General features: G+C 44.5%; 1 protein-coding gene across 1 annotated transcript in view; it reads right to left on the bottom strand.

Annotated features, from left to right (window-relative positions):
• nphp4 (nephronophthisis 4) overlaps positions 1–13,204 on the bottom strand; it is a 406,773-nt gene that overhangs the window by 36,088 nt on the left and 357,481 nt on the right. Inside the window, exons 18-21 of the mRNA XM_080214939.1 lie at positions 12,694–12,822; positions 11,561–11,766; positions 6,751–6,977; positions 4,955–5,144 (exon numbers count right to left, since the gene is read on the bottom strand). Coding sequence (XP_080071065.1) covers positions 4,955–5,144; positions 6,751–6,977; positions 11,561–11,766; positions 12,694–12,822 — 752 coding nt within the window. The remainder of the gene's footprint in view (positions 1–4,954; positions 5,145–6,750; positions 6,978–11,560; positions 11,767–12,693; positions 12,823–13,204) is intronic.

The raw sequence follows: 13,204 nt of genomic DNA on the forward strand, positions 1-13,204 counted from the left end.
AGGGGCAGCACAGAAAGGAACAAGTTGCCGACAGAGGGAGAAGAAGCCCATCCACGTAGGGTCTTACGGTTACACTTCCTTTACCTCAACCTAAACCAGGAACTGTGTGCAAATTGCTTGCAAGGAGATATAGAGATATATCACTTCTCGCAGGCAACGCTGCGGCTTCAGAACAGGGGGAGGACACCACTGCTGGTTCTTAGGGAAGCAAAATTAGTTTTTTGGATTTATATTTGTATTGGCAAACATTAGAAATAAGGATAAAAGCTTTGACAAAGGGTCACGTAGACTCGAAACATCAGCTCTTTTCTTTCCTTACAGACCTGCTGAGATTTTCCAGCATTTTCTCTTTTGGTATTAGAAATAAGGTATAGAGTTAAGAGGGTTTAATTTAATATTTTGGTGCAAGGAGGGATAACCTACAGTCGATTCATTATGGGCAAAGATGTTCATACGTGTGGGGCTTTTGATTTCAATTCTAACTGTGCTTCCATTGTGCTTAGAGAGAATTACGGCGTGAAAATTAAGCTGACAGAATCATGTACCATTACTTAGCAACTGGAGTCCCTATTACGGTCAAAAGGCTTCTTGAATTTAGCTTTAACTGAATTTGTTTGTCATTGGAGACAGGAAAGTGGGGAGTAACTATTTCTCAAGTCTGGGAGGAACAGGGAAACTGGGCAGGACAAGGGAGCTGCAAAGAGGCAAACTTCCCAAAGAACCAGATGGAGTTCAGACAACCAGGGAATTAGGACAGAAAGAATGTCTTAAGAAGCCCAAAGACAGTCATTAGAACAAAGAACTGTTCAGTAAAGACAGGCAGAGCTGAGAAGAAGGCAGAGTTAAAGAGACAGCTACAGTAACCAGATTTAAAGTGGGAAAGCAGACTTCAGAGGTTAATCAAAGCTTTGGTGTTGTTTTAATAGAGTGTGGGAACTGATAGTTAAAGCAACTGTGAAGACAAGAAACCCTGAAGGGGGATGGTGCAAAACCTGTAACGAATGGACGGCTCGGTGGCAGCCTCACAGCGCCAGGGAAGCGAGTTCGATGCTCGGCTTAGGCCATTGTCTGTGTGGAGTTTGCACATTCACCCCGTGTCTGCGTAGGTTTCTTCCGGGTGATCCGATTTCCTCAGGCCGATTGGCCATGCTAAATTGCCCCTTAGTACCAGGGGAACTAGCTAGGGTAAATGCATGAGGTTACAGGGATGGGGCCTGGGTGCGATTGTGTTCAGTGCAGACTTGATGGGCTGAATGGCCTCCTTCTGCACTGTCGGGATTCTATGATTCTATGAATCATTGATGGACAAACAACTGAGAGAAAGCACTATTTAAAAGAAGATTTGAAAGTGTCTCTTTTTGAAAATGGAACTTGAAATCCAGAACTCAGTGAGACAAGATGGCTCACAGTATAAGAATCATCCAGGGGGATTTCGGGGTCAAATCTACGGACTTTCACTTGGGTTCAGAGAAGTGTGTGTCTAACCACAGCCAACTTATGTGTTTAAAGGGACTTGGTGTTACTGAGACCATTGTAGTTTAAGATATACTTGGTAATACATGTTATTCTTAAAATCTGTGTGTATTTGTTAAACTAAGGGAGGGAGTAAAGGAGTATTGCAACATAATAAACATTTTTTTCTTGCTGTTAAGACTAATCAGCAGTTGTGAGACTCTGATCTTTCACATTTTCGAAACAAAAGTCACAGTCTTTTAAGAGAGGGTTCCGTTTTGGGATCTTCCCATCCTGTTATATCATCAACTGGGATCGTAACACAATTGCTGTGAAGGTGACCACAGCCATTCTTCAAGCTGAGAGCAAGTGACATTGATAACGTTTCCCAGTTCACTGTCAGCTGTCCCACAAGGAAGGTGATCAAAGCTCTTTGTGCCAGGAGAGGAGAATTCATTACCTTCTCTCTGACCACAGAGAAGTAGACATGGCAGGCATGTGGCTTTGCAAAGACAGTGGACTTTCCCATGGTGTAGGGTACCACAGCCACACATAGCATTGTTGATTACACATTAAAGCATTGAAATGTACCACAACATAAAGGATTCCAAAGCGTATAGAGAGGGTGATAACAGTATGGAGGGGGAGACTGTACCTAAGTACAGAGAACCGTGAACAAAATTGGTCAAATGGAGACCAGGAGGGGATGTTGGGTGATCAGTGGGAACAGGGTCATGAGAGCAGGAGGTGGATAAGATGCACTCGGAGGGGGTATGAGTGCGATAGGGGAGAAAACAGAAGAAGATGTGAACTCAGATTAATGATGGGGGGCATTCAAGGAAGTTTGGCTTGGTGAACTAGAGAAAAGGAACAAAGTGGAAAAGGCAGCTGATCGATCTGTCTCAATCTTAGTGACAAAGAAGTCCATGAGCCTTTGGCCTTTGAACATCAGTTCGGCTCCATAGGTCATGTTCAGATACAAATACCCTGGTCATAAACGAAGAAGGAAGGTGAGACGTACTCAACTGAAACAAAACTCTCCCAAATATAACGTGTCTCCAAAATCTCATTCTCCACAGTCCATGCCCATTTCAAGTCTACGAGTGACAACATCGATGCGTACACACAAATTGGAGAACAGTTAATGCTGCCTTCAATACTTCAGATCAAAGTTATTTTTCTAACAAGACAAGCAGCCATCGGGTCATCTTTCAGGTCATTCTCAAGCAGCCCATTTTACCTGTCCTTTGCTTGACAAGGATATCTCAGTGTACGTAAGATATTTTGGCTCCACGGGAAACCCTAAAATTCAAATTGCTAAGTTTTGAATGAGGTTAACAGTTTAAAAATAAAGTAATTTCTGATGCTTGTAAGAGAGAAGGTGATGACTTCCATTCAGGAAATTATCCATACACCCTCCACCTGAAACTTGTAGAGTGGGATATTCTAGTCGCGTTCACCCCGAAACTGGAATATCCCACCCTAGGTCAATGGATCTTTCCATGGTCCACCGCTGAGATTGTCCAGCATTTTCTCTTTTGATATTAGAAATAAGGTATAGTGTTAAGAGGGTTTAATTTAATGTTTTGGTGAAATGTTTGGTGTTTGGGGGCGGCACGGTAGCACAGTGGTTAGCACTGCTGCTTCACAGCTCCGGGGTCCTGGGTTCGATTCCCAGCTCGGGTCACTGTCTGTGTGGGGTTTGCACATTCTCCTCGTGTCTGCATGGGTTTCCTCCGGTTTCCTCCCACAGTCCAAAGATGTGTGGGTTAGGTTGATTGGCCATGCTAAGAAATTGCCCCTTAGTGTCCAGGGATGCGTAGGTTAGAGGGATTAGTGGGTCTAATATGTAGGAATATGGGGGTAGGGCCTGGGTGGGATTGTGTTCGGTGCAGAATTGATGGGCCGAAGGGCCTCTTTCTGCACTTAGAGTTTTAAGATTCTAAGAAAGAGCTAAATTCAAAAAGCCTTTTGACTTTAAAAGAGTTCCCCCAGTTGCTAAGTAATGGTACATGATTCTGTCAGCTTAATTTTCAGGCTGTAATCCTCTCTAAGCACAATGGAAGCATGGTTAGAACTGAAATCAAAAGCCCCACAATTACGAACATCTTTGTTCATAATGAATCTACCTATAGGTTATCCTTCCGTGGCAGGCGGAAGGGGAATTGTGAGACAGACTTGGAGGTTGTATTTCAGCTCAATAAAAAGATTACAGAGAACAGAAAACAAGTCGAAATTCATCGTACTTTGTGGTGACTGGAATATACAACAGAAAATCATCTGTCTTGATGCAAGGCGGAACTCTGTTTTCCGTCAGATGAGTTTCAATTGCCAATCGTTGTTTGATAACTCAGTCAGTAATGTGGGGTTACTGCTGCCCTCAGTATCACCGGGCTCAGCGGAGAGGGATGAAAAAGGACGCCATTCCATCTCTGATCGTTACTTAAAACTCCCGGGTTGGGTAAATCCAGTCTAGTCTCTCCTTGCTGAGGAACAAGAAAAGGAGAAGGAATAGTCTGGTATCTCAGAGCCGAGTGGATGAGGGATGGAAGCCCAGTGACTAATGAGGCAATAGATTTTACCCGGTGCCAAGTTCAAGGGAAGGTGGGACCTAAATGGCTTGCTGAGTTATGAGAAAATAAATGAAATTATGAAGCATCATTTGTGACCTTATGGGGTTTTGAAGAATTTTTTTTCACTTTGGAAATGTACCTTTAGGCAAATTAGGTTGTAAATATTGTACAACAATATCCATATGTCAGCACTTATTGCATAATGTTTTTCCATACATTATCAAAGATTTTAAGGTCGCAATCTTACCATTTTGCCCCACCGACAGGGCAAGCCGGTAAGACTGCAAAAGAGTCAAGAAATCAGGTTCGCGCCCGACTTCTCACTTCTTGCAACCTTACTGGCACTGGATATTGGGCAAGATCAGCCTTGCACCCAAAATGGGCACGGACTGATTGTTATATTTAAATTCTACTTAAAATAGAATGGGTATGGGCGGGGAGGTTTTGGCACGGAGGCCTCCCATAGCAGAGGGAGGCAATGAATGAATCTTGGTCTTTACAGAACAGAGACCTGCACATGCACAATGGTGTCCTCTGCTGCTTTCTGCTGGCTTTTGGCGAACTAGGCCCAGCCCCTCTCCCCGTGGCCCTGAGTTGTGTTAGTGTCTGATGCAGAAACAATGGCTAAACCTCACTGGCTGTAAAGTGTTTCACAACATCGTAAGTTTATAAAAGACGTTATGTACGTAAATATATTATTTTTGTAATTGTCCTGTGCCACCAAAATTAATATTTGCTAAATTAACACAAACCTGGAACTGAACCAGAAACCACATTGGTCTTTATGTCTTAGCTTAATATTGACCCTTGCCACCTGAGTCACTTGGGGAGCTTTCATTCATTTCTTTTTAATTCAGAAAATTGGAATGGACTCGGATTAAAGGAACCATAGATATGAAAAGTTACCAAACCTTCAGACTGGAATGTACCTGTGGAGCGACGGAGTGGTCAGCACTGAAGGTCTGGAATTTAAATGGGATCTGGACAGTCTCCTTTGGCCTGAGGTAGATTTGTGGGAACTGCACTCCTCCCTCTACATGGAACATATCCTCTTCCAATGGAGTCAGGGTTTTGGTGAGGTTCTTGAAGTACTTCCATTCTCTGCTGTTTACAATTACACTGCAGAAGATACAAGTCAAGACACTGAATGTCCACTCTGAAGAAAGAGTGATTACAGTTTGTTGTGGTGAGGTTTACATTTTTTTGCATGATACTGCGCAGAGAACAAAAGGAAAGAAAGGAAGTGGTACTTTCTGGTTGTCTTGAATTCAGATTTAACCCAGAGCGATGGGTTAAATCTACGGGCGCTTTGTGAAATGAGTTGAGTGGGCTCAATCCAATTTTATGGGGAAAATTACTGTCATTCATTCAACACTAAACTGGCAGTCTCACTTGGAAAGTTAACAACAGGAGGAACAGTGGCACAGTGCTGAGGGGGAATGTGCTCTCCTGGGGTTGGAGCTGCGGCATATCAATGGGGAAGAGGAATGGCAATTTTGGTCTGCGTTCAACCGTGTTGAACCTGATTTGGGAGCGATGGAATGATGGATGGCTGTAACAGAAAGTGCTCAATTGGCCAGGATAAATAGTGCTTTGAGTACAAAGTTAAGGAGGAGTTGTGGCACGATGCCACTCCAACAGGGCGCGCCACTGTGCCTTTAATTCGCTAGCTGAATTTTTTAAAATATTCATTCGTGGGATATGGTCGTCGCTGGCTGGGCTAGCATTTATTGCCCATCCATGAGGGCACTTAAGAGTCAACCACATTGCTGTGGCTCTGGAGTCACATGTAGGCCAGACCAGGTAAGGATGGCAGATTTCCTTCCCGAAAGGACACTAGTGAACCAGATGTGTTTTTCTTTACAGCAATGGTTCTGTGGTCATCGTTAGACTTTTAATTCCAGATTTTTTTTTAATTTAAATTTCATCGTCTGCCATGGTGGGTCCCCAGAGCATTACCCTGTGTCTCTGGATTACTAGTCCAGTGACAATAGCACTACGCTGTTGCCTCCCTGAGTACAAAGGATAACCAGTCTCCTGTTTTAATATGCGAGATTAGGTAGATCGGAATTGCCCCTTATTGTCCCCGGATTAGATGAATTGGCCATGGTGAGTGTGTGGGGTTACGGGGATAGGGGCAGGGAAGGGAAGGGCATGGAGAAGATAATTGTGTCAGAGAGTTAGTACCGTTTCGATAGGCCGAATGGCCTCCTTCGGCACTTTAGGGATTCGATGATTCTACCAGGATCACGCATTCCCAGATCAAATACTGATGGGAGGCATGAAAAGGAAAGGGGGAGAGTGATTGCAAGTCAATGCTGTACTCCACCTGATGCCCAGGACAGGACAGACACACCGTGGAAGAAGCCTACAAGTGGGAAATTGTCCTGTGGATGGGCAAAGGCAGGAAAAAGTGCCGAAATTTTATCTGATCGTTTTCAATACTTTTGAGCAGGAATATTTAAACCATTGGTCAAATCCTAGTGGGTAATCCTAATCAGTGACTTGCTCAAGGCCCATTCTCATTGATCAGTCGTCACTGCGTCTTGCTTAAATTCTTAAACATTTCCTCTGGCTCTCAATCCCCTCACTCCCCCTTCTAACTTTAACAAAGACGGGAACTAATCAAATCCATAAGATTTGCTCAGAGTCAAAGGGGAGTCTTGGGTGAGCATGCTGCAGTTTTTGTTGCCAGGTGGGGATCAGACTTTCTCCACTTGTGTACCTGAGTTCTGGATGTTCACATTCAATGGTTACTGTGTGCTGAACATTGTAGGGATTTTTCAGGGAAAATTCAAAAAATTCAGCATTTCCAAGGGTGGCGTACAAGGTGTATTGCGTGGTGATGGCCTGGGACAACATCTTGCTGATGCTTTCCATTTTAATCCGCTCGCGGTACGTATCTACGATTTGTAAGTCTCTCTCGTGGTGGAGTCGCTCCTCATGTTTTGCCTGGAAAAGAATAGAGCACCACTGAGTATGGGCAGTGCACCTCTCCGCTGGAAAAGAACAGAGTGTCACCAAGCATGGACACAGCTCACCCGGTCTATCGAAGGACAGGTGGTGGCCTTACACGTTCTGACAATGGTATGGCAAAGTGAAGGCCAGGGACAGTCCATTCACCAGTGGTTAATTTGGAAGCAGATAGGGAAACATTTCTTCCACAATAAGTAAATTATATTCAGGAATCACAAATAATAATTGGTTATCCAGCCCTAAATCGCAAGCAAACAAAGGATGGATAAAAGAAGAACAGGAGACATGAAACTCTTTTAAAGCTCGTTCTCTTAAGCCCCAAAATACAAACAATCATTGTGGAGTAAATTAATTCCAAACTGAAAATGGGGAATTATTTTGATCCTACATTGATTTGTTTTCACGTCACTGGCAAGACCAGCATTTGTTGCCCATTCCTAATTGCCTTTGAACTGAGGGCTTTGTAGGACATTTCAGAGGGCAGTTAAGAGTCAACCGCCTTGCTGTGGGTCTGGAGTCTCATGTAGGCCAGACCAGGTAAGGGTGACAGATTTCCTTCTCTGAAGGACCTTAATGAACCAGATTGTTTTTTTGATGGTGGTTTCAGAGTCACTATTACTAAGACCTTCTTTACGTCCCCGATTAATTAGCTGAATTCGAATTCCACCATTTGTTCTGGTGGGAACTGAGCCCGTGTCCATGGCATTAGTTTGGGCCTTTGGATTACTAATCCAGTGACATTACCACTATGCCATCACCTCCTGACAAAATGACCAGTAAAACACGGCTAAAACTAATTGCTCCTGAGGTGGTGGTTATGAGCTGCCTTCTTGAACCACTGCACTCTGTGTGGTTGAAGGTGCAGTCACAGTGCTCTTAGATAGACAAGTTCCAGGTTTTAGACCCAATGATGATGAAGGAACAGTGACAGATTTGGACGTCAGGATAGTGTATGATTTGGAGGCGAACTTGGAAGTGGTGAGATTCCCATGCATTAATGGTCAGGAATTTGGGAGATGCTGACAAAGGCGGCTTGGCAGGTTGCTCTACTGGATATTGTAGATGACACAAACTACAGCCACAGTGTACCAGTGATGGAGGGACATTTAAAGATGGATGTGGTGCCAATCAAGTGAGCTCTTTGTCCTGGATGGTGTCGATCTTTTTGAGTGTTGCTAGAGCTGCACTTATCCAGACAAGAGAGCATTCCACCACTCTGGAAGGTTATCGACCTGAAGCATTAACTACATAGGAACTACCTGACCTTTTGAATGCCTCCAGCATTTTCTGTTTGTATTTCGGTGACTTGTGGATGGTAAAAACACTCTGGGGAGTCAGGAGGTGAACTTGGTGGATTGAGACCAAAGGGGTTTGAAAGCAGTTTCACAATTCTAGATAATACTGTGTTCCTTTGTTTAGATGATATCAGTCTTAAGGCTGCACAATGTGCTCCCTGAGATAACATTTCCAAGGCCATCCCAAAGAAAGTGCTGATATTTGCAGTCAGGAAATGTGTCAATGTTTGCAGGTCCCTGGAAGCAAATCCATATTTTCAAGAGGGTGTTCTAGGAGGATGTCTATATTTACAGAAAAAATTGGAAATCCATTGCTATAGATAATGCACAAGTAACAGGGAAATCAGCATAATGCGTTTTGGATCACAGATAAGTACATGTTATAAAATTTATTTATTAGTGTAGATTAGACCTGAAATCGTTGGAGTTTAAAAGGCTGAGAGGAGACCTTATAAAGATATATAAGATAATGAAGGGGCTAGACAGGGTAGATGCAGATAGATTGTTTTAAATAAGGTTCATTAGCATTGGGGCGTCCTTGGTAAGGTAAATGGATATGGTATGATAATAATGTTTTTTCTCTTTTCATTTACAGGTTTTAAGTCAGTCCACCTCGTGTCCAATGAGGGGCATACACGTGATGGGTTGTACTTGGGCTGCTCTTGGTTGTTCGAGATTGGCCTAGTACTATGTCATGTCATGTCATTAGTGTGTGCTTAAACTGGACCAGATGCTGGGCAAGACGACAGCTCAGTGACTATCACTGTTTGCTGTGCAGACACATGGATTTGGGCCAGTGTCTGTGGGAGTTTGTGCATTCTCCCCGTGCTTGCATGGGTTTTCTCTGGGTGCTCCGGTTTCCTCCCACACCCCAAAGATGTGCTATCAGGCTGATTGGCAGTAATAAATTGTCCCTAAATTAGTTTCCCTCAATGTGGATAGCCACAAAACAATAGATAAGGGTCATGGGTGGAGGGGGGGGAACTGGTGGTGTTAAAATGGCGGCGCGGGCTCGTTGGGCCGAAGGGCCTGTTTCCCGGGCTGTTTTGTTCTTTGTTCTTAGATTATTTCCACTTAGAAAGGAAACAAGAACTAGAGGGCACAGCCCCAAAATAAGGGGGAGTCAATTTAGAACAGAGTTGAGGAGGAACTTCTTCTCTCAGAGGGTAGTGAATCTTTGGAATTCTCTGCCCATTTGAAGCAGTGGAGGCTACCTCGTTAAATGTGTTTAAGTCACAGGTAGATAGATTTCTGATCAATAAGGAAATTAAGGGTTATGGGGAGCGGGTGGGTAAGTGGAACTGAACCACTAACAGATCAGCCATGATCTTACTGAATGGCGGGCAGGCTCGAGGGGCTAGATGGCCTACTCCTGCTCCTATTTCTTATGTTAAGTAGGCTTACATTAACACTGCAATGAAGTTACTGTGAAAATCCTTAGTGGCCACACTCTAGTGCCTGTTCGGGACCTCTGTCCATTGAGGGGCAGAGATGCTGTTAGCAACTCTTTCAGTGATACAAGTTCACTATAAAATTCGTTCCATTGTATTCAATGAAACGCTTTGATACATCCCTCAAAGGTGTGTTCAGGCACTACATAAAAATAAGATTTTCCATCTGGGTCAACTGTCAGTTTAAGTTTATTTATTAGTGTCACAAGTAGGCTTACATTAACACTGCAATGAAGTTACTGTGAAAATTCCCTAGTCGCCACACTCCAACTCCTGCTCGGATACACTGAAGGAGAACTTAGCATGGCCGATGCACCTAACCAGCACGTCTTTTGGACATTGGGAGGAAACTGGGATACCCAGAGGAAACCCATGTAGGCATGGGAAGAACATGCAGACTCTACACAGACAGTGACCCATGCCAGGAATCGACCCAGGTTCCTGGCACTGTGAGGCAGCAGTGTTAATCGCTATGCTTCCAAAGAGACTTCTAATTCCACTACTTCAATCTATCAATTAATAGCACATTTCAGCACCATAGAGTATCATGCAACTTTATGCCTTGTCTCACATGTGTAAACATGACATTTGTGATAAACCACTTACTTTTCTAGACAGAGATCTATGGGTTTAAACAGCTGGGCCAGCTCATACACACAGAGGGACCACTGAGTCAAAGACCATGCATTAGTTTATCAAGCCAAGTAAAGGAAAGCAAGAAACACAAAATATTCATCCAGCATTTAAATTTGACTTGTTTCTTCCCGTGTGAATAACACACTGGGAAAAATCAGGACAAGTATGTCCTGACAAAATCACAACAAGTATGTTGGGTCCAAGTGAATGTGTGAACGAGAATCCATCTGCATCCAACAACCATTCCCAAATGCAGTTGTAAGGATCAATGTCACCTGGTGGGGACTTTCCTGGTGCGCAAACTATGGTGGCTCCCAGTCGGTACGATGCAGCATCTCACCCACAATCCTGGTGGACAGTTACAGGGCTGATTTAGCACATCAAATTCCTGCTCAGATGTCTTACCAAGGCAAAAAAAAGGGAGGAGGGAATAAAAAGTACGGCGACACAGTGGTCAGCACTGCTGCTTCACAGTGCTAGGGACCCAGTTTCGATTCCCGGCTCGGGTCACTGCCTGCACGGAGTTTGCGCATTCTCCCCATTTCTGCGCGTGTTTCCTCCGGGTGCTCCGGTTTCACCTTCAACGACCCCTTCAGTGATTTGCCAGGAGCAGATTCTGAGAAACCACAGTCAGGCCGCTTGGGAAATGGCCATGAATCTCCGACTGGACGTCCATAATGACCGGGAATTTTGTACCTGGTTCTGAGCGCTGGATCAAGGAAGTCACTTTTTAGGTCAAAGGACCTTCCAAAGTTAAAGTTAAATTATTAGTTACAAGTAGGCTTACATTAACACTGCAATGAAGTTACTGTGAAAATCCCCTAGTCGCCACACTCTGGCGCCTGTTCGGGTACACTGAAGGAGAATTTAGCATGGCCAATGCACCTAACCAGCATGTCTTTCAGACTGTGGGAGGAAACTGGAGCACCTGGAGGAAACCCACGCAGACACGGGGAGAATGTGCAGACTCCACACAGACAATGACCCAAGCCGGGAACCGAAACCGGGTCCCCGGCGCTGGGAAGCAGCAGTGCTGACCACTGTGCCCCCGTGCTGCATAATCAATCGTATTATCTGTCACTAAGCATTTGCGTATTATGTAAAATCTTGAGGTTTCCTTATGAGTGCACCATATTTTCCTATTGTTGAAGGAAATTAAATCAGAGTTCCTTATTACCAGGATGTGGGTCTTTGATTTAAGATCGGCACCGGATTCGAGCTGTCGGACAGCCATCATCCTCTGCAGCTTCCGTTTCCGCATGATATCCGCATCACTATCCAGGTCCTGATGCCCTTGGGCATCAATCCGTGCTCTGGCGAAAATGACCGAGGCCAGTTCGCTGTCCAGGTCTATTAGACGCTGCGCTCTGTACGTGTTATGACCTGAAAAAAAAAACACAAACACAAACAGCAAGCTAATCAGCAGAAAACCCAGGAGGGAGTTTGGATGGTGCTTTCATTTAAACACAGTGGGTCGCGGAGTTTTCTGCTTTCTTTTCTCAAAGTGCTGACTCAGGCAAGAAACGCGGCGTGCAGCTCGCCAGCTGCAGTGCCAACTTTTCCTGTCCTGTTTTCCCGCACTCTTGTACGCTCTGCTCCTATGAATAAAGTCTACAAGCTTTATTATCCGTGCCCTCAACCTGTCCCGCCATTATTTATGTATTTATATACCCAGGTCCCCCTGGCCCTGCATCCCATTTAGAGTTGTGCCCTTTATTTTGTCTATCCACGCTTTTCCTGCCAAAATGAACCACTTCACACTTCTCCACTTCATCTGCCGCTTGCCTGCCCCATGTAGTTTTGAAATATTCTCCACAAGGTTCACAATGCTCCCAAGTTTCTTACCACCAGCGCATCTTATCACCTTTACACCAAAGTCTCGGATGTTACATAGAATCAATCGTAGAATCCCTACTGTGCAGAAGGAAGCCATTCAGCTCATCGTGCCTATACCGACCACAATCCCGTCCAGGGTGTATTCAGGTAACGCCACATATTTACCCTGCTGACACTAGGGTCAATTTAGTATGGCCAATCAATCCAACCCCCACATCTTTGGATGCATCAGGAAGGAAGAATAAGGGTCCCAACACTGAGGTTGCACAGACTGGGCGACCTAATACAGTCATGTCACTGTCTGAGATGATTGCCTAACCCTTGAGAAGCAGGAAGCTAATTCTTTGTCGAGTACAGCCTGATCACCTGTGCTGCACTTTAGTAAAATCAGATCCCTTTGCCCCACTGCTGAGCATCTTGTGCTTACTGAACTACAGAGGGAAGGGTGCTGATTAATAGCAGACTAACACTCACCAATGAGTCTCTTCGAGTTCACTACAGACAAGCTTCCACCAGAAAAGCTGCTAATTCCAGCATGGGACGAGATTATCCTTGACTGAGGAGCAGGCTCAGAGCTTTTTTCTGTCCGCTTGGGTGGGTGCCCTGTGAAGACAAAACACACAACAAACATTACATCACTACGAGCAATGGTGATGTTCGACAAAAAAAGGGCTTAATTATTTGTTTAAAACTACACTCCATTCACGAAACGGCACTCTGTGATGAGGAACGGCACATTTCTAGCTCTTGGCAACCTTGCCTTATGAAGATAGGTTGAGGGAACTAGGTCTCTTCTCCCTGGAGAGACGAAGGTTGAGAGGCGACCTGATAGAGGTTTATAAAATGTTGAGGGGAATAGATAGGTTGAATTCTCAGAGGCTTTTTCCAAGGGCTGATTTGGTCGCTACGAGAGGACACAGGTTTAAGGTGCTGGGAAGCAAGTAGAGAGGAGATGTTAGGGGTAAGAGGGTGGTGAGTGAGTGGA

The sequence above is a fragment of the Carcharhinus amblyrhynchos genome, chromosome 30, assembly GCF_965287045.1.
Source record: "Carcharhinus amblyrhynchos chromosome 30, sCarAmb.v2.hapA, whole genome shotgun sequence".
Taxonomy (NCBI): domain Eukaryota; kingdom Metazoa; phylum Chordata; class Chondrichthyes; order Carcharhiniformes; family Carcharhinidae; genus Carcharhinus; species Carcharhinus amblyrhynchos.